Here is a 27,765-nt window from a genome sequence, read left to right on the forward strand (position 1 = left end):
AAATTTTGCAATGAGAAGCTCATGATCTGAGCCACAGTCTGCTCCTGGTCTTGTTTTTACTGACTGTATAGAGCTTCTCCATCTTTGGCTGCAGAGCACATAGTCAATCTGATTTCTATGTTGACCGCCTGGTGATGTCCATGTGTAGAGCCGTCTCTTGGGTTGTTGGAAAATAGTGTTTGTTATGACCATCGTATTCTCTTGACAAAATTCTATCAGCCTGTGCCCTGCTTCATTTTGTACTCCAAGGCCAAACTTGCCTGTTATTCGGTTATCTTTTGGCTTCCTACCTTAGCATTCCAATCCCCCATGATGATAAGGACATCATTTTTTTGGTGTTAATTCTATAAGGTGCTGTAGGGCTTCATAGAACCGGTCAATTTCATCCTCTTCAACACCAGTGGTTGGGGCATAGATTTGGATTATTGTAATATTGAATGGTTTGCCTTGGATTTGAATTGAGATCATTCTGTCATTTTGGGGATTGTATCCCAGTATTGCTTTTCCTATTCTTTTATTGACTATGAAGGCTACTCCATTTCTTCTGAGGGATTCTTGCCCATAGTAGTATACCTGATGGTCATCTGAGTTAAATTCACCCATTCCTGTCCATTTTAGTTCGCTGATTCCTAAGATGTTGATGTTCAGTCTTGTCATCTCTTTTTTGACTACGTCTAGCTTGCCTTGATTCATGGATCTTACATTCCAAGTTCCTATGGAGAAAAAATCTTTACAGCATTGGACTTTCCTTTCACCACCAGATATATCCACAGCTGAGCGTCCTTTCGGCTTTGGCCCAGTCTCTTCATTCTTTCTGGCGCTACTAGTACTAGCCCTCTGCTCTTCCCCAGTAGCATATTGGACACCTTCCGACCTGAGGGCTCATCTTCCAGCGTCATATCTTTTTGCCTTTTAGTACTGTCCATGGGGTTTTCATGGCAAAGATACTGGAGTGGTTTGCCATTTCCTTCTTCAGTGGATCACATTTTGTCAGAACTCTCTGCTATGACCTGTCCATCTTGGGTGGCCCTGCACGGTATAGCTTATAGCTTCATTGAGTTACACAAGCCCCTTCGCCACGACAAGGCAGTAATCCATAAAGGGGCATCCTATGTTAGACATATGGAATAATATTGTGCAATTTGGCTTCAGCTGAGTGATTTGGTCAATAACTAAAATTAATCTCTGGCTTCATTCACATTGACAGCTATATTTATCTTTTTCTACATACATATGACAGGGGCTCCTAAATATTTTGCCATCACACCTCCTTTAGTGTAATCTTAATGTACATTTCTCCCTTAAAAATCAAAACACCAAAGTGAACACGTGAACAATGAAACTTTAGGGAAGGTGCATTTATTGTAAGAATGTAATTATAGGTTGACCTTGGTTAATGACTGGACCAAGAATCATCACTAAGTGATGTGGCTGTAAGATGTGCCTTCACGCTGACTTAAGATAGCAATTCCAGCAATCTGGTTGTCATTGTTGGGTGACTCCCATGCAATCACTACACGTGACATCACGTGAGTGCCATGTGCAACTTCATTGATATCTTTTGTAGGCAGCTAGCAAAGAATGTGCAAATGATGATTGTGTGGTCACTGAATGCTGTAACAGTCACAATTTTGAGGACCAGTCATAAGTTTCCTGCTCAGAACTGTCACTGAACAAATGATCATTAACCAAAGATTATCTACAGAAGGTTCTTTACACTGCCTTTGGACTCTGCACCACCACAAGGGAGGTACATCTCACAGTTTGGAAAACCCTGGCACAGAGGAACCTTAATGCTTCTCCTCAAAACAGAAGACAGTCCAGATAAAATCTGATACTTGCACCACCTACTATTTATATATGCTAATTCCATACACTATTCTGGGGGAAAAAATATGTGGTTGGTGAGACTGGATGCTGTCTTGACTTCCAGTTCGTCACACAGCCGCCATGGACAGTTGGGAGACTTGTTCTCTCTCCCCCATTCAGTTTCGTATCGCTGGGGGGCCCTGAAAAGGGCTGAAAGTTGCCCCAAAGAGGCGACCAGCAAGGAGGGGCTTTTGCTGGATCCCGGGAGAGCAGCAACTCTTCCGTCAGATAAGGCGATTCCTCCAAACCGGCGGACGAAAGGACCGGCCATAGAAATATGGCTTGTCCCTAGGCTGCAAACAGCCGAAGTTACATTACCATCTAGCAACTTCAAAGCAGCATGGACAGGACTGGGTGAGGTTTGCCTCTCTTACATCCTAACTACTTAATTACCTGCATAAGCTGCTAAAGTACTTTCCCCCCTCTGGTTAGGGAAGAGGGATTCTAGCCCTCTCTTCAGAAACAGCAGCTATCAACCACTTGGGAGTTTAAAACGTTGGAAAAATACTGAGATCTTAATTGGAATCCTATTTCCTAAAATTGGTGGATTATAAGATTTGCAACTTTCTGCTCTCTATATATATATATTTTCCTTGATTTTTATTCTAATTACTATTGAAGATTTGGGGTTTTTTCCCCCTTAGAATAGAGTGGGGGGGAACCTAAAAAGATCCAACTAACTCTAAGACGTAACCTGCTATTCTCTAAGAGACTTGTTGACAGCTTTGAAAATAGATAAGATATAAAATAACCTTGAAACACCATCTGCAAAATTCAGCTCAGCTCCCCATTTGGTGGACTTTCTGACTGTCAGTTTCTTTTTCTTGAGTTTAATATATTACAATGGAAGGAGAACAGGAAAGGATTTCTTCTACAGAGGAAGTACAGGAACAAATTCTTTCTATGTTAAAAGCGATGATCCAAACTCTACGTATGCAAGCTCTGGATATACAAACTCAAACTATGACTTCAATCAAAGAATTATCTATACAGAATTCTATAGAGAAAGTGAAACAACCAAATGTTATGACAGAAGACTTAGATACTCAACAAATATAGACAATAGAAAACACAAAAAAGAAACTGATAATAGAGAACAAGGAAAGGACGTTTCTTATAAACCAGAAGGAATTTGAAGATAAACAAGAAAAACAGATGACAGAGAAGATAAATACTTCGGGACAACTTCATCGAACTGGAAAAATAAAGAGACTACCGGTTAAATCAATTAGTCCTCTTAAGAAAACATCAACTGGATGTTCTTATCAACATCAAACAATAGCCACAACAATACAAGGAGATTTTTTTGATGATTTAAGGCAAAAATACGAAAAATGACCTGGCAGAGGAAAAAAGCCAGAATATGATTGAAAAAGATTGGGGTTCTGATCTATATATGAGATCTAAAATAGAATATATCTAAATAGATAGAATATGTATTCTGAACACAAGACATTGTAACGATTTGAGATAAAGAAAATTTTGGTCATATAAAATCTAGAAATATGTTGAAATAAGAATGTTATATTGTCATTAGATGGGTAAGATAGATGGTAGAATTTATATATAAGGTGTGTATTTTAAATATTAGAATGTATGAGCAATCGGGATAAAGGAATTGTGTTTAATTAAAAATTTGGAAAAATTAAATACTAAATGTAATCTGAATGTCTACAAATAATTAAGATTTGAATTTAAGATATTGTTATGAGACAAAGGTTAAGTAAAACTTAAAAGTGTAAGTGCTAACAATTAAATTTGTATATGGGTTTGTGGTATAAATGTTGGTAGTTTATTTTTAGTTTTTTTCTCTCTCTCTTTCTGGAAAGGAAGAAAGGAGGAAGTAGAAGGAAGAAAAGAAAAAAAATTATTGTTAGCTCCAAATGTGAGATAGGAGACTTAGAAATTGGGATCATTTAAAACCTGAAATAATAAAGATTAAACGTTAAACTTAAATATCAATGGCAAATTAAAGTTACAAAAAACTTACTAGGTTATTGTCTAAAAGGTGGAATGTCAAATTAATTAAGGTATGTATAGACTGAAGATTATTGATGAATATTAGAAAGGTATTTTTTGTTTGATTACTAGAATAAGAACTGTATTGGTTTGAACATGACAATAGATATCATGGGGGAAAGGGAGGGAATTAATTTGTTGTAATAATTTGAGATTTGTACTGATGATATTCAAATGTTACGGAATTACTGTGCTCAGCCGCCACGCTACTTTTCAAATATGTAAATGTAATATTGTAAAATCAATAAAAAAAACTTGAAACTGAAAAAAAAAAGACTGGATGCTGTCTTGACTGCACATAATCAGTTAAAAAATACCTATACTAGGTACGTTCGTGGGGTTTTTAAATTTATTTTTCGTGCTAAATCTTTTTTAAAACTATGAAATATCGATGTGCTGATAATATCGGGGGAAATACTACTGATTACTCCGTAAGGCTCCTTATCGATAACATTGAATCAAGGAAACGAAAATGCAGCAGAGGCAGGCAGACGAAAAGAAACCGTCGTCACGGCTCGGAGTTCCGCGAGTACTGGCCACAGGGGGGCGCCGCTCCCACAGCCAAAATCTTTCGGAGTCTTTGCGCTCAATTGCCAAGCTCAGCGTGTAGCCTCAGAGACTTGGCCCAAAATGTCCGGGTCCTGCTCGGAGATCAAGCTGCGGAAAAGAGCTCTATGCGTCTCCTGGCTTTCCTGGGCCCTCTGGGGCAGCTTGGCCCTGACTCCGGCTTGCGGGTACGTGATCGTGAATTCGGTCTCCTGGTCTGTGCCCAACGAGGTGGAAGAAGAGCTGGACAGCTCCTCCAACGAAGAGGCTCTCCCCGCCCTCCTTGAAGACACCAGCAGCATTTGGAAGCAGAGTTACCCGGCCTCAGTGTACCAAGAAGAAGAGGAGATGCGGACCAGGCCGGGAGCGGGGAGATCGAAGCAAATCTCTTCACCGTCGCGGATGTTTTCTTACCGGAGGGAGAGCTCCAAAGGAGCAGACAGCCCAGCGCTTCCTCCGGAGCAAGCAGCCAGAACGGCCCGGTTAATGATGCATCGCCACGGCTGGGGCTTCTTGGCCACGATATCAAGCCAAGAAAAGGTACTACCACCTTAAGCCGCCTCTCTGATAGCAGGCGGGAAAGGAGGCGTTTGCGTCTTCTCCCTCCGAACGCTGCTCTGCAACAGCGCTACTGTGTTCCTCTTTTCGAGCCTTTGTTGCTGCCTTTCAGCTCTGTTTAGCCACGCACTGGCTCTGCTGAGCAACGCGGTTGTCATTTGGGGACAAATCCACAGTTGAGTGGTGGCTTGAATGAGATGGTTTAATGGGCTTCCTTCCCCCTTCCTGAAAACAGGAGGACAATTTTGTCTCTTTACTGACACCTGCAATGTGGATACCAAAAAAAATAATAAATCCAAAACTAATCAATTAGAGGAAGAATGTATCCAATTTCCAATAATTGTCCAATAATTATTCCAATTATAATAGACAGATTCAAATTTGGTCTTTGTTTTTTTTTAATATTTAAATATGGGGACCAAATTATTAACAGTTGCATAAAGTTTTCATTTATTTATTTTACTTACTTTACTTAAAATTTACTACTGCAACACTAAAATTGAAATGTATTTTCCTCTCATTACTTAAAGAACCTTGATATTTCCAGTTCACTAACAATGGTGCCAGAAGATGTTTGTAATATACTAATTTCAAATTGCCTGCGATAAAGGGGGAGGAGCCAAGTTTGAAATAATTTAAAATGCATGTTTAAGAATTGCTGCTCTAACAATGAAATGTGTGTTTGCATATTTACTCTTTATAACTTGGAAACTAGGCATATGTAAGAACTTTCCAGAACAGCCTTTTATGCATTATTATTTCAACAAAGAGATTCAGTTTGGTGTAGTGCTTATAAGGCACCAGGTTAGAGACCTAAAGACATGTCCCATCTCTGGTGTAAAGGCATCTGAGTGACGTTGAACCAGTCATTCTTTTTCTCAGCCCTAGAAGAAATCAACGGCAAACCACTGCTGAAATCTTGTTAAGAAAACTGCAGGAGTCAAAACTTGATTGGAACGCACAAAATCCAAAGATAGGATTTCAATAAAGTTACACATTTAATTCTGAGATCAAATATCACATCTCCATAATGGTCAAGATACTTCCTGTAATGGAATTGTGAAAAAGGAATCAATTGTGACTTTATTTCCCAATATATGTCATTTTTTTAATACGCACTTTATTTTTATATAGATATTGGGCATACTGGAAATTCAAATAGAATAGAATAGAATAGAATAGAATAGAATAGAATAGAATAGAATAGAATAGAATAGAATAGAATAGAATAGAATAGAATAGAATAGAATAGAATAGAATCTTGGAGGTCTTCTAGTCCAGCCCCCTGATCAAGCAGGAGAACTATATCATTTCAGACAAGTGACTGTCTAGTCTCTTCTTAAAAATCTCCAGTGATGGAGCGCCCACGATTTCTGAAGGCAAGCTGTTCCACTGATTAATTGTCCTCACTGTCAGGAAGTTTCTCCTTAATTCTCTCTTTGATCAGTTTCCAACCATTGTTTCTTGTCCTTCCCTCTGGTGCTTTGGAGAATATCGTGACCCCTTCTTCTTTGTGGCAGCCCCTCAAATACTGGAATACTGCTATCATGTCGCCTCTGTTTCTTCTTTTCTTTAGACTAGCCAAACCCAAGTCCTGCAGCAGTTCTTCATATATTTTAGTCTCCAGGCCTTTGATCATTTTTAGTTGCTCTTCTCTGAACTTTTTCCAAGGTCTCAACATCTTTTTTGTAGTATGGTGATCAGAATTAGTTGCAATATTCCAGGTGTGGTCTTACTAGAGTTTTATAAAGCGATACTAATACTTCGCGTGATCTTGATTTTATGCCTCTGTTTATACAACCCAGGATTGTATTAGCTTTTTTGGCTACTGCTGCACACTGCTGGCTCATAGTCAAGTGATCGTCCACTAGGACTCCAAGGTCCCTCTCACAGTTACTGTTTTTGAGCCAGGTCTTGCCTAATCTTTACTTAAACCTTTGATTTTTCCTGCCTAAATGTAAAACTTTGCTTTTCTCCACATTAAAACTCATTTTGTTGGATAGGGCCCATTGTGCAAGTTTGTCAAGATCTTTTTGGATCCTGAGCTGGGGTGTTGGCTATTCCTGCCATTTTAATGTCATCTGCAAATTTGATGAGTTCCCCTTCTATTCCCTCAGTATCTAAGTCATTAATGAAGATATTAAAGAGTACTGGGCCTAAGACAGAGCCTGATGGTACCCCACTGCTTACTTCTCTCCTTGTGGATGTAGTACAATTGAGGACTATTTGCTGAGTATGGTTTGTCAGCCAGCTACAGATCCAGCTGATGGTATTGTTGCTTTTTCTAACTTATTAAGCAGCAGGTTGTGGTCTACTTTGTCAAATGCCTTACTGAAGTCTAAGTGTACTATGTCCACAGCATTTTGCTGGTCTATTAATTTAGTCACTTTATCAAAGAATGAAATAAAATTGGTTTGGCGTGATCTGTTTTTTATATAAAAATTTTATTAATTTTCTAGTGTTACAATCAAATACTTAATAGACAATGTGTTGTCTGGGTCCATTAGTAATTCAGTGGTATATATTAACTTCTTCAATCTAGATCCAATATTACACGATCAAATGTTTCCTCTCTTCTTCCAGTAGTACCTGTTTTCCCACACTAGACAAATACAATTCTTATTGTTATTAATAAATATATAATTCAATATCAACATCTTTGTTACATTTTTCTCATAATATCAATAATGTTAGTTTTAGGTAACTTTTCTAACCAAAACATATCTAATTGCTTTTGCACTTAATATCCATATGTTCAATCAGTATCCTGTTTCGCTTTTTTAATTATTTTAATTTCCCATCAGTGTTCAAAATGTGTCTATTGTTTATAATTTCAAAGTAAGTTATATTTGGATAACCAAAAGTTTCCCTTATTCAAACTTCAAGCATTTTCCTGTTTCCCTTCTCATAACAAAATCTAATATTCTAATTACAAATCTTATCTTTCTAGTTATGATAATACTTCTATTTCTAGCAATTATCTAGTCTTCACCATATTCAAACATTTAGTTAATAATATAATATCCCATCTAATGGATCAAAAGCTCTATTTTCTTTAGTCTTACTCTAGCTTTCTTCCTTTGCCAACTAACTTTCCAAGTCAATGTATTTGAATCATCAAGTAATTTTTCCTCTGTTTTTGTGTATATTGTTTGGAATAAGAAAGACCATTTGGTTGAAGTGTGTTTGGAAGAAAAAACCCATTGATATTCATTTAACAGCCTCCTTCCTTCTCCAATTCCCACAGTTCTCCTAACAGCTCTATCTTCCATTCAATCAGTTCTTCTTCCTTTTCCTCAAATGTGTCCTGAATTCTTGATTGGTAAGATGTCTTTTCCATTTCTGATATTATCGCTCCGTCTTCTAGTTCTTTGGATGTGCTTCCTCTAGTTTTCCTTCTATTTTCTGAGTAGTTAGTTCCTTTTTTGTAGTCATGTTCTGTAAATTTAGATTAGAAAATTGTTCTTTTATCTCCTTTGTGTTATTTCTAGTCTCATCACAAGCTAAAGCAATAGTGTCTTGTATTAATTTCAACATGGAGAAAATTTCTTTCTGATCTTCATCTGTATTTTCTTGGTGGTATATCAAACTGAAGACTTTGGGAACATGTGTTAAAGATGGTTTTTTACCATTTAAAGCTGAGTATGGGACATCCATTTCATTTTTTGTAGGTGGTCTTTATAATAAACATTGTTCATCAATCAAAGATTTGTAATCCAAAATATTCCATCATCTCAAGCAATGAAGTGTGTTTCTCCTGCAGGGAAATAGTTCCACAACACAGCTCTGAAAGTCAGTTAATATTTAGATTCGTAGTTCAGGCAGGCCAGTTTCAAAATAGTTCATCATCTCTGCCACACTGATAAGCAGCCCAAAAGTTTTTTTCCCTTTTCCCATCTACAGTCTTCAAAAGTGAAAGTTTCCAAGAACAGAAGCAAAAGTCTTATCTAAATCTGGGCTTCAAGCCAAGTTTCCTTTAGGCATAACAAATTGTAGTGCTGTAATTCTCCACTAGATGTCATTAGCACTTTTCCAGCTTTTTAAATCCAAACTTATATTACAAACTTTTCAAATCTTTTTTTAAAATCTCAAAAACACTTTTAGTGCCCAAATTTCAAAGCCATGTATGTGTATTAATTCCAAATTAATCTTGTAATTTTCTCTGCTTCCCCCAAGTAATTAATTCACCGCTTTTCTTTTCCTGAGGGAATGGGGCAGAAATTCCCCTTCCCTCTCTCATCAGGGAGAGTGCTTTGGGCAGTTTTTTCCAGGAAGAAGTCTTAGAGTCATAAAGAGAGGATAGAGTCTCACCCAGTTTCATCCACGTTGCTGAAAGGTTGCTGGTTAGTGCTTATTGTCTTCCATTGTCAGCAGCTTCCCTCACTGGTTTGGAGAGCTTCCTCAGATCAAACAGAAGGGCCGCCACCCTCTTGCGATCAACGAGGGTCCCCTCCTTGCTTGTCACCTCTATGAGGTCCCCAGTGGGGCAAAATCGAACGTGAAAGATGGAGCCCCGTCTTCCAGCGCCCGTTCCACCACGACATCAAAACCGGAAGCCGGCATGATCTGTTTTTGACAAACCCGTGCTGGCTACTAGTTATAACTTTGTTTGCTTCTAATTAGAATAGAATTCTTTATTGGCCAAGTGTGATTGGACACACAAGGAATTTGTCTCTGGTGCATAAAATTCTGACCTTTATCTTATCCTACATTTAAATATATGAAGTATATGAAAATGCTTTCATATACTGGTTTTCCAAGGCAAATATCAAGGCTACCTAGATCACTTAGAATGTTCCCCATTTCTTCCAAAGTATTAAAACCTTACTCTTAATTTTAGGGCATCTACATTTCAGATAATTGTCCCCTCAATTCTTCACCCAAATTATTAATTAAAATGTTGAATAGCATAGGGCTCTTTATTTGATACTGTTCTGCAAGTTAATACAGAATCATTTATGAGTATTCTCTGGATAGGGTCAATCAGCCAGTTATGAAGTCATTTACCAGTTGTGCCATCTCGCTCATATTTAACTATTTTAATAATGCAGCAAAAAGTATATGATTCATAAGTTGGCTCACAGAAATTAATGCTAAGAGATGACCTGGATGAATTTTAACTTAAGAAGAAAATAAGAGATTACATAAAGTTTTGAGGATCTAAAGAAATTAAGCAAAGTATAATATGCTACAGAGATTTAAGGGACAACAGCTACAACAACCTGTAATTTATCTTATTCCATGTAGGTATCTGAGCAGGTGTCACCAACCAGCTCACCTGAGCTGATCATGAAAAGCTAGGCAGGATAATACTTGAACTTTATTGATCCCAGGAAATCCAGGCTAGTAGGGTACATTGAGAAACTGAAAAATCTCCAAGAAGAAGGCAGTGGCAGCTCACTACGTTACTGCCTTAAAAACTATATGGATGGGCCCACAAAGTTCTCAGTAGTCAGACTGACTCAACAGCAATTTTGCTTTAATGTATTTATAATCTTTTCATTTAGAAATATAAAAATAATGTGAATATTAATGTTTTTGTTCCCAACTAACCTTAAGTATTAGTAATATAAAAGAGATTAGATTCAGGTAGTCCTTGAATTACAACAGTTCATTTAGTGACTGTTTGAAGTTATAATGGCACTAAAAAAGTGACTTATGACTGTTTTTCGTACTTATGACCATTGTAATATCCCCATGGTCACATGATTAACATTTAGACACTTTGCAACTGACTCATATTTATGATAGTTGCAGTGTTCCAGAGTCATGTAATCACCTTTTGGTTCTGGCAAGGAAAGTCAATGGGGAAGCCAGATTCACTTAACAACCATGTTACTAACTTAACAACTGCAATATTCACTTAACATCTGTATCAAGAAAGGTCATAAAATGGAGCAAAAATAATTTAGCAACTGTCTTGCTTACCAATGGAAATTTTGGGTTCAATTGTGGTTGAAAGTTGAGGATTACCTATTGTCATTTTTTAAAGTAGGGATGGGATCCTTAGGTCTCCAAATATTGTTCAGGTTGAACTACAACTTCCATCAATTCTTATTCTTGGTTGAAGCCTATTGAGAGTTGTAATTCAAACATATATAGCATTGAAGACCTGTTTCTCCAGCTTCCTATTAAAACTATAAAGAGCAAGTTTGGACAAAATTAAGGCATTCCTTAGATAAAGTAGTCTAATGTTGGATTTTAAAAATATTGAACAACATCTAGTGCCCAGACATCTAGTGTAACTATTGCAGTCTAATACTAAGTTTCATATTTTCTACCATTTGAAGAGTCCAAATCATTTTCTAAGGCAGTTTTCCCCACACAGAATGTATTACTTTTTTTAATGTAAAATGTCTATGTGAGATTGTCTGCTAGTAATTCCATTTTTTGCTGAAGAAACCTAGGAGGAAGACTGATCACCCGCATAAAAAACTTAATGTATTTGTGGTTTGGGTTGATATTTTAGTCAAAGACAGTACAAAATTAAGTTAACAAGCTTAATGGGGTAACAAACCAAAATTATGTTGACTTTATTTTTAAAATTATTGGGTATATTTTAAAACCCACAACTTGTTTCAAAATACAGTTAATATATATTATTAGATGATATATGAAATATATACCTTTGTAAAAAGGTATAAAATTTTATTTTAATTTATGTTACATACATGCAGGTTCTTGCTTTGAAGTGCAATTTATTATGATAATTTTTATTTATTAATCCAAGTTTTAAACTGATTATCTTTGACTTCTGGTCTAAAAGTGTAATAAAAGTATTCTATTCCACTCTGTAAATTATACATTTTCATGATTTGTTATGTGAGAGTATGCTACATAAAAAATGATTTAATATAAATTACAATTCGCACATACATACATACATGAAAGAATTTTTAAAAATTACCATTTCCTATCAGCTGTTAATATCTTTCACCTCATTGTTGTCCTTCTATTGGATGGGACTATGTACTCTCACAAATAAAAAATATTTAAAATTCTTCAGTGTTTTTAACAGGGTACTTAAGGATGTAATTTTCACATTCCCATTGAAACTGAAGGCATTCATATTGTTTAATCTTAATTAGTTTAGTTTAGTGAGGTTATGTTTTGTTTTTTAACAATAATATTTAAATTCTAATTGTATATATTACCAGATTATACAATCATTGATACATGTTTATGTGTACGTGAAGGAGAGAGAAGGAGAAGAGAGGGATAATAAGAACAAGGCAATTTCACTCTTCATTACTTGGTAGCATTCTGGCTATGAATGATAGGAATTGTAGTCTAATAAGAAGATGTTGGATTGGGAGGTCTGCTTGCTAACAAACGTAATTGTATTATGAACATGCCTGCTATCTGCCTTTTACGGCAGTCAAGAGGCAAAGAACATACTATAACTCACAATTAGCCCACAGGACCAAACAAGTCCAATGCTTATTTAAAATGCTGTCTGTTTTGTCCCAGAGCAAACCCTCTTTCAAATTAAGAGAACTGTAACAGCATTTTTGGCTACAGCCCAGGGAAAAATAGGGATTATACTTGAGAGGAGAAAAGAAAAAGTTAGGATTTCTCCTGGGCACAGCTCAAGTCACATTTTGTTTGTACAATTCATAAGCAATTTACTTTGTCCTCAAATTTAAATTCATTAGTTACTATTACACTGCAATGTACAATCCGCAGAAAAATAACATGTATTACCTCCCTATTCTCTGAAGCACTTTTTAAAATTTAAAATGAAGCGGTGCACTACCCCAATTAACATTTTTGTTATGTACAACAATATTGTTAAAATTCATACAGAACTGGAGGACATTGTAGCTGACTCCAACATTCTTACAGCACAACTTTATACATGCCAAAATAAATCCTAATTTGATTTTCTTTCTAGCAAGAAAGAAGTCACAGCAGATGGCTAATTCAGAAGGTGAAGTAAGACTGCATCTATAGTAATTAATATTTGGTTGGTAGATCACCAAGAAATCTAATCTGGAAAGTGCAAAAATAATATAAAAAGAGATAATAGCAATCCATTATTCCAGGAGTCCCCAGTTCCCAGTCCGTGGACAAGCACTGGGCCACAGCATGCTAGAAACTGGGTCAAACAAACAAATGAAGACCGTCCATGAGATGCAAGCAGCATCTGAAACCACACCCTCTCCAGTCTGTGGAAAAACGTCTCTCTACGGAATCGGTCCCTAATGCCCCAAAGGTTGGGGGCCACTGCACTGCTCTGTTTTAGCACCATCACCAAAGGGGAGAAAAAACTGTACTTAGAGATATGCATACATACACCAAGGATCGAGCTCAATTCAAGGGAAGATTTCATCTTGAAAAGTTACATTTAAAAAATTATTGCATTAAAAATTTTGCTATGCTTAAAGATCAAGGTAAACTATCACCTTCAGATCTTGTTATAAGTAGCTCTTCATATATGACACACATAAGGCATTTGTATCTGCAGTTGCCTTTATACTCTTGTTTAAAACATTTGATTTTAATTACTTTTGTGGCATTCTGGTTTATTCAACTTGCAGTGAATAAATGGGGTATAATACTGATAAACAAAAGTAGGTGAATAAACAAAAATGCAGTTTCACTAAATTGCTTGAAATTCTGTTAGAAATATTTAGCTCTCTGCATAGAATTATTGCTCCCCAAATAATATAACTTTATAAAATTATCACAAATACTAGAAAGGTATGCAGTAATATATTTTATGAAGGAAGTCTTTATTATTTCTGCACTACAACTATTCCTTTTTATTAGTTTCTAAATGGTGTGTGATAAAAATACTAAATTTAATCTGAAACACTGAACAAAAAGTACAAAAATGTATCTATGAGTATGAGAATAAAACTCCCTTTCTCTTTTTTTATTTATTTCTTAGTGTTTCAGATTAAATGTGATCAATTGCAAATCACTTCTGATATCCAACAGAGTTTAAAGTAAGAAATACCAATATCTAGATTTTAAACTTGCTTCAAAAATATTTGCAACAAAGGTGCTTTATAAGAGGTAATCATTTGGAATTTTTCAGATCCAAGGTACACCATTTGGGACTTGTTTATCTATCAGTGATGGCCCCACAGACAACAGCACTGGGATTCCTTACTTTTACATGACTCCAAAGGATAAAACTGTAGCTGACCTGGTGAAAAACTCAATTGCTTCATTGACATTACCTGAGGCAGAAGGAGATTTTTGCAGGTACAATAATTTTGGAAACTTTTACTGCATAATGATTATTTATTTATTTGTATCCCACCTTTATTATTTTTTACAAATAACTTCAGGAAGTAAACATCTCCAAATACTCCTTCCTCCTCTTAATTTCCCCACAACAACCCTGTGAAGTAGGTTGGGATGAGAGAGAGTGACCAGCCCAAGCTGGGCCTCATGGCTAAGATGGGACTAGAACTCACAGACTCCTGCTTGCTAACTGGGTGCCTTAATCCAGGGGTCCCCAACCCCTGGTCTGTGGACTGACACCAGGCCGCGGCATGCCAGAAACCGGTCCGTGCAAACAAGCAAAGCCCCATCCGCGGGATGCAGGCAGTACATGAAACCACGCTCCCACCGGTCCGCAGAAAAACCTCTCTCCAAGGAACCGGTCCCTGGTGCTCAAAAGGTTGGGGACCTCTGCCTTAATCACTAGACGAAAGTGGCTCATTTTTAGAACAAAAACCTTTTAGGGTCTTTCCAGATAGCAATTGCAGCACAAAAATGTGTTGTTACTCCTCATTTCCTTTGAGAGACGCATGCATAGTCTTTCAGCACTGTTGAAACTGGTTGCTCTGGAATGCCATCAAGTCCAAAATATAATCCAAAGATATAAAAGAAACAAGATCAGAAAATTCATTTTTAGTTATATATCTAGGATAGCAAGTCATAGCTATATTTTCCAAAACAGAAGCAAATGACAATATAAGTTTTTCCAATTCAGTCACTTCAGAAATAATTATCTACAGTCCACTTATTCATTTATGCAGTTTCACAGATTCTTAGATATTCATTAACACAGAAAACTATACCGTTACCAAGTACAAAGCTGACTTCTTAAATGAAGAACACATACACTTTTTCCTGGGTTTCTGATATAAAGATATAGCAGATAAATTTGCAAATTTTAAACAAATTCTATTCAGACAAACAGGCAGGCAATGAGCAAGCAGGGTACAAGAACTGTGATCCAGGCAAAATGATGATAGTCTAATTTATAGGACAAATGGGCTCCATTTTGATCCATTTAAACAACTGACAGTTGCTGAACTTGAAGTTCAAAATACTGCCTTAGATTGACCTCTACTACCAATGATGTACAGCTAATATAATAGCATAGAGAATAAAGAAAGCTGGGAAAACAATTTGCCACCTCAGATGGTTTATGTTTGGTGTTATAACAGAATGCTGAACAGTTTAATGTTATTGCATTTGTACTCTAAAGTGGGGGGACCCCAACTCCCAGCCCACAGCCCAGTACCCATTGGGAACTGGGCCACACAAGCAGCGGGCAAGCAAGCAAGCACACAAAGCTCCATTTATGCAAGCGGTGGGCATGAAATCATCCCCTCTCCCCCCTACCACCACTGCTGCCAATCCACAGAGACAGAAAGCTTTGGGACTGCTGTGCTAAGGAACAGGAAAGGCCTATAGGATTTTTTATTTTAACAAAATCTTTTCTTAGGTGTGTGCATCTTGATGGGGAGGGGAGGGGAAATGTAATAGGAAAACAGTTTGCAGTTCTATTAACATATTCACCTCAGCAGGGGGCAGCACTTCCAAGAAGTCTTGGGAACTAAGCAACCTCACATCTGGTTAATAGTTTGATAAGGGAGCACAGAGGAATTTCAGGGCAGAAAGCAAAACTGAGAATTCAAAAAAATATTTTCTGGAAGAAGGCAGAGTCAAACCTGTTTTACTATATAAAATTGGCAAACAAGTCTGCATGAATGCAATCAGCAGGAGATGGAACTCAAACTTGAATCTCTTACCTAGGCACAAAATTAAATGCCAATGTATCAACCAGTTTTTCTCAACATGTGTGGATTTCAGCTCACAGAATTTCCCATTCAACCACGCTGGCTGGGAAATCTTGAGAGTTGAAGCCCACACATCTTAAAAGTTATCGAAGTTTGAGAACACTAGTACAGACTAAAGACTGAACAGCTGTTTTTTGGAAGAAGAAGCAGTTTAAAAAATATATGACCCCTAAATAGTCAGGACAAGAGATGTTCAGCCTTTTCTCTACCAACAATACATATGACCTTCTTAAGTTGCTTTTCTCTTACCAAGATTTTTCTGTGATAAATGGATATCTAAACCCTGAAGGTAGGGATGTGAAAAACACAATGGGAGAGAATATCAAATGAATAACAACAAACAAAGGTGACAAGCCATTCTCAAGCAGAAAAGTTGTATTGTTGTTATATATTTAATCAGGTAGCTAGCTATTTGACAATAACAAAAAAAGATAGGAGCAAGTAGTTTTCCTGGATCTTTTTGCCCCAATGCCCTTCTAAAAAACAAACAATAATGATACAAAGCACAAAAGATAATCTAGCCATCTTTGAAACTAGTGATCACTATTAGAAAAATAATAAATTCAAGCTCTATTCCACACAAGACTAATGTTGATACATATACATTAGAATCATGAATTAAAAGTTCCTGCTGGGCCAGACTCTTAATATTAAGCCAATTAATTAAAGTAAAAGATACTTTAGCTTTCATATCTCATTTTCAGGATAATTTAGAATCTTTTGGGGGAGATTTTTTTAAGATCATTTTATTATTGTGAGGGGATGGACATTGGTATAAAATATCTCTAATCCTATAACATTGTTTAAAATATATTCCCTTTTCTTTTCATAGCCAAATTATTTACTGAAAGACATCATCATCATATTTTATTTTTTCATTATGGGACTACTAGTCTTTATCATTGACCATAATTCTGCTTGCCTTGTTTAATCTTAAGCATCAATATCTAATGTCTACTTGGTAGAAATATTTAAATTTAGCTGTTATGGCTTCTACCAAATAAACATGAGATATTACCTTCATGGTACATTAAGAAGCTTGTGCTCAAAATTCAATTCCAGAGTTGAATTTGTGTTTGCTTCTGTATGAATGTATTGATTATATTTTTATCTGCCACAGCTGAGAGAGTCCAAGTAGGTCATTGTCTGAAACATATATATATTTTGTTTTGTTTTGTTTTAAAAAAGGTTGTACGCTAGGTGAAGCTTATCATGAAACAACTTGTTGGATGAGCGTCACTCTTGAAGTTTGAAGTTTGCCCTAGCCTAGTGCATCAATATAATTCTTTTTTTTTCTTGACACTGCGAATGATTAGATACAAAGCAGATAAAATGGTTATTCCCATAGATGAGATGTTGGCAGCATTGTTACAGAGACATATATTTTAATAAGCAGATTGCTTGTCTCTCAGCCATTTTTAACTGGGAATTTCTGTTGAGTGAAAAAAAAAACAAATCAGAAAGTAGGTGGGGTGAAAAAATTATCACCATATGATTCACTTGGAATTAGATAAGACTTTGTGTCCTTATAATCTACAGTCCATTTATTCTATACATATATTTTGTTTTGAGATGACTCAAAATATATTGTGCTTATAGTAAATAAAAATATTTTCAAATATCAGCCTAAAAGTTTATTTATATTAGTTTATTTCTATTAATTTACATTATGTAGAATATAGATTATTTCTATCAATAACATTATGTAGTGACAATTCAGTTTTTACTGAACCAAACCTCCCTGCATGATAAGCACATTAGAAAAAAATATTACAATAACCCTTTTCTTCAGAACTATATTCTTCCTTCCTTACCATTGCAACCTGTCTTCAGCCATTACCAAAAATATTGTGATATTAATTATGAAAACACTGGAGTTTTTTCTCTATTCATTTCCTGCTTATCTGTAAATCTATCTGCTAATTTTTACCAAATTGTTCTGCTGAAGTATGTAGAAAGGAACTGGGAAGAAAGGGAAAATCTATAAGCTTTCACCTGGAAGAGAGCTCCACAAATGCATCTTTCCTTTGGGAACCATTTTATAGGATTTTCATCTCTTCCAATAAGGAGAATGTCTGGAATTTTTATTAGCTAAGAAGGATATGGTCCCAGACAGGTGCCTGTTTGTTGAATGCCTACTATAGTGAACATGGCTGGTCATAAAGCATCCATTTCACAAACTAGTAAATTGATGGCAAAAATAGAAGCACCTTGCCTAGAAACGGACCATATGACAAAGCACACATTAAGAATGCTCTACAGATACAATTTCCTTTTTCACTCCATCCCTGGAGTACATATTATTTGCATATAGATCTTACCTAGTTATACAAGACAGTGCTTCACTTTGAAGGATTTCAGACTATTTGGTATTCACAAGCAAAGTAAAAGTTTATGTCAAGGGGAAACTGTCTGCAAGCAAGCAGTAATGTCTCAAAAAAAAAAAATTAAAGAAAATCCTGGAAACTTTCCAATTCATCAGACACAGTTGAGTCAAAAATAAAACTTAGGGAGTAGCATCAATTTCTACCTGGAAATGTCTAGTTTCTGGTTGCAACAGGACTCACCAAAGGACTCTGAAACAACAATACTTGAAAAATAAAATTGAGTTTGAGCTGATCCTTTGAAACTATCTTCATACATAAATGTTACTGTTACATAGATTGGGACAAAAAGAAGTCCTAATATTATACAAAAGTCAAAATAAAATATTTATAATGTGAGCACCTAGAACAGTGGTGGTGAACCTATGGCACGTGTGCCAAAGGCGGCACTCAGAGCCCTCTCTGTGGGCACTCGTGCCATGCCCCAGAGATGGCAACCGTCCCTCTTCAAACAGCCACCCGCTAACTCGCCGAGGTCCCACGTTGCCGGATGCCTCACCCCTGTCCCGTTCCTCCTGGCCTTGCATGCTCTCCTTTTTCTAGGCACGACCCACTGCATTGCCTCCTCAGCTGTCGTCCGTCCATCCAGCTCAGAGGCGGCTTCTCTGAACTGCTGGCAGCGGACTGTGGAGCCCCAGAGTGCACCAGTTGATGGGCCATCAGACTGAGGCTGCTGATGGACACCATCACGCCCCATGCACTCGCTGTCCTGTCAAGCAACAGCCATCTCAGCCCCTGCCTCGCCTTGCCCCGCGGCAATGGCACCCCCACCTCGCCTCGCCCCGCAGGACGAGCCCACTTTAGCCCTACCCACCCAGTCTGCCATGACCACTGCAGCCACGCCCACCCAGTGGGCCACGCCCACTGGCACCCAGTGATAAATAAGTGAGTTTTGAGTTGCAGTTTGGGCACTTGGTCTCTAAAAGGTTCGCCATCACTGACCTAGAATTAAGCAAATAAAGGCATTTGTAAGCCAGCATGTCTTATGGAAATGACTTTATTAACTAAATAATGATTCTGATTTGGGTTTATTTGGATATTAATTATTATGCTTATTATGTCTATGCTTATAGAAAAACAATTGTTGATCCCAATGATCCAAGGTGTACTAGGCTAACCTTTATTGGAAAGATGGTTACAGTGCCTCCAGAAGAACTGGAATCTGTCAAGCAAGCTCTGTTTTCTAGGTCTGTATGAATCTACTGTTATCCTCTGAAGTGTGTCTGGTGGGAAGAAGTGGAGAGAATATAAAATAAGTATTTGGAGTATTATTGGGAAATGTAAGCACTGTCTTCCTGAATACCAGAAAGTCTTTGGAAGAAATTTCTTACTAATCAGATTGTACAGGTAGTCCTTAACTTATGACCATAACTGAGCCCAGAATTTCTGTTACTAAGCAAGACAATTGTTAAGTGGGTTGCACTCAATTTTATGATCTTTTTGCCACAGTTGTTAAGCAATTCATTGTGGTTTTTTAAATGAATCATCCAATTATTAAGTGAATCTGGCTTCTCTCATTGACTTTGCTTGTCGGAAGAGATCTGAAAAGGTCTCAAATGACGAACATGTGGCCCTCAATGCTATAGCCATTGTAAACACATGCCAATTGTCAAGTGCCTGAATTTTAATTATGTGACCATGGAGATGCTGCAAAGGTCATACGTGTGAGGACCGCATGATTCAACATCATTGTAATTTTGAACAGTCACTAAACAAATGGTTGCAAGTAAAAGATTACCTGTAATTGAAAGCAAAAATTCATTCCAGCCATTATTAAGCTCTTTTAAATTCCTTTTGGTCAAAGGCTCAGTTCTCCTAATGATATCACTGTTAATTGAGTAATATCCAAGTTCAGCATGAAGAAATAATAGATAACAAAGTAACTGATCAAATTAAATAGATTTTTCTTACTCTGGAATAGCTCAGTTTTAAGAATATCAACATTAAACAATCCAAAAATTGAATTTCCCTGTGACATACATTACTTCTGGTTTTTTTTCTTTGCATGCATCCCATATTATAATAGAACTAGAATAATTGTTTTGAGTTCCTTCCCTCCATTCTTTCCAAGTCATGACATAATTTATAGATGTATATGTATGGATATATGAATAAAATGAAAAGCAAAAAGGATACATTTTCAAGAGGCATTGTGCAATGATTAGCCAATAACATTTGACGAATCTTGCATTCAAACAATCACTGTTTAAATGTTCACTGCTATATTTTCTAAATATAATACTGAACTGCTGATCTTAAAGATATTAATGTCATAGACAAATCTATAAAATAATGTAACCCAATCATTTCTAGCTTTGGTTCTTTTTCCAGGCACCCCATAATGAGAAAATGGCCTCGCAATTATGAATGGTTCTTTATGAAAATGAATATTGAACATATATGGCTACAGGACTGGTATGGAAGAATTACAACTATTACTTTGGAGGAATATTTCAAAGCAGTTCCTAGTAAAACATAATTGAATTTTAAAGTATGAGAATTCAGCTTTTTCATATTTAATTCAGAACAAAGAGTGTTATATACCATGTTATCAAGTATTTATTTAATAATATTTATGTGCAAAGTTTTGAATGTGGTTCCATCTTAACTGGAGCAGACTTACTTTTGAACATTAGAAAAAAAACTGCAGATGTTAAACAGTCTGGAGACAGATCATATTAAGTTATTGCTTAAGATGTTTTGAATACTTTTGGATTTTTATAAATATGAATCTCACAAGATTTATTGTAATAATAAATTCTAAAACTGGATATAAATTGCAAACCTAGATGTAATGAGTGGTATAATGATTGATATATTATTGTCCCTAACTGCTTTTAATCAAACATCTAGTAACATATTTTACATATGTTGCATTTTAATTCAATTTATATTACAGATTTAATTTTTCCATAACTACAGATTTATCTTTTAAATGAACAATTTAGAAATAGCTTTATGAAAAAAAATAGAAAAAAGCTAAGATCTGTAACTTTCCAGAAATCATTAGATAATTTACTTCATTTCATTATCTCAGACCAACATACAAAATAGTAAGAATACAGCTGGCAGTTATGGTTCTGCACGTAAATATTACTGTAAGAACCTGCCTCAGTTAAGCCCCCCAAAAAGCAGAACTCTTGAAACTTGCATTATCTCAACAGGAACTTTTATTGGAAGGTATAGATAGCAGGATTGTAAGGCAGGATCTGAGGATTTCCCACGCGAAACATTACATGAAGAGAACCCTTTCAAACCCCACCCCAAATGTCCAACAGGCCTGTTTGAATTGAACCAATCAATACATAGGTGTTAAATTGTTGTGGGAAAGAACCGATAAGATGCCATTCTCAAGGCTATCAGGTTTCTCTGCGGTTTCTTCCCATCCGACTGGAGATAAGGCAGAGGGCCGGAGGTACATTCCTTTCACACCCCAAGTGAGATACTTCAAAGAGGATAAAACAGTGGTGGCGAACCTATGGCACGCGTGCCAGAGGTGGCACTCAGAGCCCTCTCTGTGGGCATGCACGCTGTTGCCCCAGCAGAGTTTGCCAGAGCAGCAAACACGTGGCGTTTGGAAGCGACAGGGCAGAAAGTGAGCGAGCAAGCGGTGTTGGCTCCCCCGGGATGCCCCGGAGATGGCGAGGGACTGGCCCCAGCCACGCTCACCGAGTCTGCTGTGACCACTGCAGCCACACCCACCCAATGGGCCACGTCCCCCACGCCTCCTGAGGGCACCACAATGCTGATGCAGCCCTGGCACTTTGCGATAAATAAGTGGTTTTGGGTTGCAGTTTGGGCACTCGGTCTCTAAAAGGTTCCCCATAACTGGGATAGAACAAAGCAAAGGAAGTACATTGCAGAAGACCCATAGGTTATTCCTCCCCCCTTTCCCAGCACTAGCATCCCCTCCCCAATAGAATGGCAGAATCAGAAAATGAAAGCATAAGAAAGAAATACATTGAGGGTCTGACAATTAAGCTACTGCATGAGACCCTTGCTTCTTCTCAGAACTTCCTTGCTTCAGGAAGAAGAGATCTGAAGTTTTTACTTCATATCCAATATTATATTTTTGCTCTTGTTTAAGTCTGAACAAGCCACAGAGAATATTAACAATACTGTGAATTTTAAACAATAGTTTATATTTATTTGATCGATTCATTAATCAGTTGATTGATTGACTTATATCCCTCCATTCTACACTGCTGAGTTCTCATGGTGACCAACAAAAGTTAAAAATGATAGCGTTAGCTAGCTGATAATTTAAAACCAACACTAAAATTTAAGCTGTAATCAATTAAATTCTTGATAAAATATGCATCATTAGAAATATAAATTCTGAAATCACAATTTACAAGGGCTGTGAAATAAACAGAAGCCCATTTGCTGCATGTCAGAAAGAGAAGCCAGTGAGAATATCTTCAAGAGGGTTGTTCCTGCTGGTCCCTTTTTAGTATGCATGGTAATAACAGAGCAAGTGTTCCATTAGAGCAGTGGATCTCAACCTGTGGGTCGAGACCCCATTTGGGGTCGAATGACCATTTCACGGGGGTCGCCAAACAACGCAGTCTGCCATTTTTCCCCCTTTTCCTTAGCTGTGCTACTCCCTTTTATTCTATTGGCTTTTGAAAGCCAATAGAATAGACTCTCTTGAATAGAGTCTAATTCTATTGGCTTTCAAAAGCCAATAGGAATTGTCCAGGCTGTCTCTGCCCTGCTGAGCCCGCCAAAAGTCCCATTCTGCAAACGGTGCTGCAAGTTGTCTGCAGCGAAGACGAGCTGTCTGGAAGTTTCCACCCCTCCCTGCTGAGCAACTACTAAAAATATAAGTAAAGGAGGGCCAGGGGTGGGAGGTGGGAGGCCGGCGGACGCAGGGAGGGTTGCGTGGGGCCCGGCGGGTGCTTTACCTCCCTTGGGCTGGGCCAGCTGGTGGTCGGCCTGCGCCATCTCTGCCGCTTGCCAGCTATGCCTCGGCTGGCGCAGGGGGCGGCACCACGCATGTGCGGTGCTCCCGGGCAGGGAAATTCCTCGACTTACAACCAGTTGGGTAGTCCTCGACTTATTACCGGTTGGGGTCGCGGCATTAAAAAGGTTGAGAACCACTGCATTAGAGGAAAAGGCCCTGAGCTGTTTAAGATTTAAAGGTCAGTTCCAACATTTTAAAGCACTGGCAACCAATGTAGATCTTTCACTAAAGGCATTGTGTGTTTCTGTTATCTTGACAGCATTCTAGCAACTACATTTGTATCAGTGCAGTACTAGTTCTATTTTTAATTTGCAATTCTACTTTTTCAAGAATTGCCCACTATTGAGTACTGCATTACCTGAAATGGAACACAATTAAGGCACAAAACATCATCCCCAATCCTATGGCTGATGAGTTGTCATGGCTGCCAAAACAGGTATATCATTGTGTAAAAGCACACCTCACTGTAGCAGGGTTTAAATCAAATCCCTACAAATTTAAGACAGCTAAAACTGAGCAAGTCCTCCCATATTACAAATCTAGTCTCTTGGGGAAGTACAGTCCTCCTCTCATTTGGACACAATGAGATACTACAATTAATTAAAAATAGAAGCATAAGCTTTGTCACTGAATTCTCAGAGATTTGAATAGAGAAAAGGTATCTGACCAGGTCAGCCTAATACTCACATACATATTAAATGTGGCAACTTCAACCCAGCCAAGTTGAAGATATTATTAGTCCACAATAAGGCATTCCTTTTTTTTTATGCTGATATTTTAAAATGTCAAAAAACAACCTCTTTTTAAAAGTTAAGGGAGAATTTATTTTGGGACCAGTTAATATAGAAGAGACTAGACATTCTTAAATAGCCTCTCTAATATAAATGTCTATAGAGATTCTCATTCATCCAGGTCATGGTTGTCCCAAAGGTGCTTTTTTTCATGAGGCAACTAGACTTCCTTGTTTTACTTTGAAGATGTTTCACTTCTCATCCAAGAAGCTTCTTCAGAGCTGACTCTGAAGAATTTACTATGGAGGTAAGGAATTTACAAGTTTCAATTGACTTTTTCTTGGATATAAGCAAAATAAAATGGTTAAAATATATAATTTAGAGCATTTCTAGATGCAACAATCCATTATTGCCTATTAGTTATCAGTTCCGATCATCATGAACATAATGCTACAGTATGAAAAATTGCTATAAATGTAATTAATCACATTACTGGGAGGTGTAGGAGAAACATGCACACCTGAAACTGGCCTGGCTCCCAAAACAATCCCACATATTAGGTGATGCAGGGATTATAAATTATATTACAGAGTCCCAAAAATGCTTTTTTCACAAGGTAACTGGACTTTCTTGTTTTTCTTTGAAGATGTTTTGCTTCTCATTCAAGAAGCTTCTTCAACTCAGATTGGATGGTAAGGAATGGCAGGATTTATTCTCTTTGCAGAGAGCTGGACATTTGCATTCTTTTAGCAAGTCATTGAAATCCCTGTAGGCTTATCTGTGTCATCAGGGTTACCTGAGTAGTGCAAATGGTCCCAAGGAGTATAAATCCTGCCATTCCCCAGTTTCAGGTGTGCATGTTTCTCCTACACCTCCCAGTAATGTGATTAATTACATTTATATCAATTTTTCATACTGTAGCATTATGTTCATGATGATCGGAACTGATAACTAATAGGCAATAATGGATTGTTGCATCTAGAAATACTCTAAATTATATATTTTAACCATTTTATTTTGCTTATATCCAAGAAAAAGTCAAATTTCTTGTAAATTCCTTACCTCCATAGTAAATTTCAGATGGTTCTTCTGTACTGGAATGATTATTTTAAGAAGCCATGTGGTAAGCAAAAGACGGATCAATAGATTTTATTCTTATTTATGAATAAAATATTATAATGTGCATGCACTCGCTGTTCAGAGTAAAACAGAATGACATATTGGTTTGATTATGCTTCACTAGTACTATATATTGACAATGATGCATTTTTGTGCCTTTGGTGAGATATCATGTATTTTTAGAGTGATGAACAAAGGACATCATCAAGCTGTTCTTAAGAATTTCATTCAGATCCTTCATATCAAACACTAGAACAATAAAAAACTATCTAGCATGATCATGCATTAAATAAGCGATTTATAATTTAAAAATTGGCATATTCAAAAAGTGAGGATGTTTCTTTTGTAAGAACAGCATAAATCTTTTAACATGGCATAGAAGATTGTGTTTGTCAATTATTTTATATACAGTATTATACAACAGATCTTAAGCAATGGTATAATTTCTGTAAATAGCACAGTATTAATTTATGCTCCAGATTTAATGTGATTTAACTATTCTGGGTTGTCTTCATATTTTGTAAAAATGTCCTGGTATCTCACAAATATGGCTTTCATAGTGCCAAGATAAAAGCAATACACATACCTTCAATTACCTGTTTGGGGTATATGCCATTTGCATATGGGCAACACAGGATTTATGTAGCTTGTTGACTGCAAAGAAGTATTTTGGGAGGCGTTTCAATAGTTTTGAAAAGAGAAATAGGGGGTTTAAACATCTGCAATGTGTGAAGAATCTATTTTGCTTCCTCACCTTCCCATATGCAAAGTTTGAGTCCTTTCTACTTTGCAAGCTTTGGAAACTAAAGGTAGGAGTTTACTGACTCTGCTAGTCATTGCCAACTATAGGGGGTGGTGCTCGTTTTCGTTTCAAGGCCATTGAACCAGGGCTGTCCAAAGACATTTCTGCGGTTATATGGTCATGAAGCACTGTTACCTTCCCATTGAAGTGGTACCTATTTATCTACTTGCGTTTGTATGCTTTTGAACTGCTAGGTTGGCAGGAGCTGGGGTGAGGGCAGGAGCTCACCCCATCACATGGAGCTTGGGTCTCAAACCCGGGCTGCCGCCTTTCCAGCCAACAAACTCAGCATCTTAACTCTGAGCCACCATCACCTAATGAACTGTATATTTATTTATTTACGCATTTACTTACTTATTTATTTTTTATTCTATCAAATTTAGAGACTGCCCATCTCTCAGAGCCATTATTTTTTGGACCAGTGTTGGGTTGAGGCATTTCCTGCACTTAAATGGAGGGATCCTCATACAGCTTTCCACCTTAAAAGAAGCCCATTTTTTCCTTATAGTCTCTATTAAAATATAGAAGTCAGAATAAGTGTCTGCTAAACTCCTCAATGAAGTTTTCTTCACCTAACATTTCCCAAGTTGTGATTTAGTGATGGCATAAGATGAAATGTGTAAAATTTCCTATGGAGATCTTAATTTTGTTGATTTTGACTGGCAAAGTAAAATCATTATGTATTCAATCATAAAAAGGGGTGTTCAGGATCAGAATCTGTGACTTAACATGATAGTATTTTAATATAGTTATGCATCTGTAATATTAATGTTTGAAGACTAGCAGACATTAAGCTTTCTAATAAAAAAGCTCCATGACAATTATCATATTTTATATCAGCTATATTTTTGGTGAAAAATGATTTAAAATTATAATTGTAACTGGGTACAATTACACAGCGAGTAATATAGTGTTTGTGGAAGAACTAAGCATTATTTTATCTACTGCTAGTTAACCAAAGAATGTATTTCAAAAATATTTTCCTCAACTGGATAAAAACATTTTCCTTATTTTGCCCTACTTGTCCATTTGCACTTATGAGCAACATGATCATTGTAACACACTGTGACACATTGTAACACAATGTAGACCGACTACCGTACACTGTTAATACAATCAAATATTAATAAAGTATTAATGGAAATGAGAACTATTTTATTAATGAAGTACATTATTGCCTGGTGTAAGGTATGAACTCAGTCATTTATATTTTAAGTCTGAACATTGTTTCCAGTAGTACTATAGTTTGGAAATCTGAGAACTGTAATCACAATTCAAGATCATTGAAAAATAAAACAGTTGAGCTGATTAAATGTCAAAAGCAGGGATACATAAAAAAACAAGATAATAACAATAAATGAGGGTATAATCTTAATGTCCCAATATGGCTTTTCATAAAAGCAAAAAAAAGCAAAAAAAAAGCATACATATGTGTAGTGTTTTCTTTACATATGTAATAATAATAATAATGATAAAGTTGGAAGGGACCTTGGAGGTCATCTAGTCCAACCCCCTGCTCAGGCAGGAAACCTTATACCATTTTGGACAAATGGCTGTCCAGTTTCTTCATTTATTCATTTATTCTAGTTTCCTTTTAATGTAGACCGACTACCGTACAAACTTTCAATGTGACAAGAGTAAGGTTGAAGTCAGTTTCAATACAGAAAGTGCAAGGCTTGTTCTCAGAGTTGAAAATTTTTATCTATCATTGCTTTAAGGAGAATGT

The 27,765-nt window shown here is 36.8% G+C and overlaps 1 protein-coding gene across 2 annotated transcripts; it reads left to right on the forward strand.

Moving 5' to 3' along the window:
• The first annotated feature begins 4,220 nt into the window (after positions 1 to 4,220).
• Positions 4,221 to 27,498, forward strand: CREG2 (cellular repressor of E1A stimulated genes 2). 2 transcript variants are annotated; one of them, XM_039355776.1, is made up of 5 exons: positions 4,221 to 4,974; positions 14,036 to 14,205; positions 19,495 to 19,608; positions 20,753 to 20,836; positions 26,423 to 27,498. In XM_039355776.1, coding segments are annotated over exons 1-5 (825 nt in total). In that variant the 5' UTR covers positions 4,221 to 4,518; the 3' UTR covers positions 26,424 to 27,498. The 2 variants fall into 2 exon arrangements, with proteins under 2 accessions (XP_039211710.1, XP_039211709.1); XM_039355775.1 differs by lacking the exon at positions 26,423 to 27,498 and having other exon boundaries at positions 20,753 to 21,985.
• Positions 27,499 to 27,765: the final 267 nt, after the last annotated feature.

This window comes from Crotalus tigris, unplaced genomic scaffold (assembly GCF_016545835.1).
Source record: "Crotalus tigris isolate CLP2741 ecotype Arizona unplaced genomic scaffold, ASM1654583v1 scf7180000018759.1681925, whole genome shotgun sequence".
Taxonomy (NCBI): Eukaryota; Metazoa; Chordata; class Lepidosauria; order Squamata; family Viperidae; genus Crotalus; species Crotalus tigris.

Bases quoted from the DNA above. Each gene is read 5' to 3' on its own strand.
- CREG2 (XM_039355775.1), top strand. From the start codon at position 4,519: ATGTCCGGGTCCTGCTCGGAGATCAAGCTGCGGAAAAGAGCTCTATGC. The intron at 4,975-14,035 runs GTACTACCACCT...GGAATTTTTCAG, and splicing joins CGATATCAAGCCAAGAAAAG to ATCCAAGGTACACCATTTGG. The intron at 14,206-19,494 runs GTACAATAATTT...CTATGCTTATAG, and splicing joins GCAGAAGGAGATTTTTGCAG to AAAAACAATTGTTGATCCCA.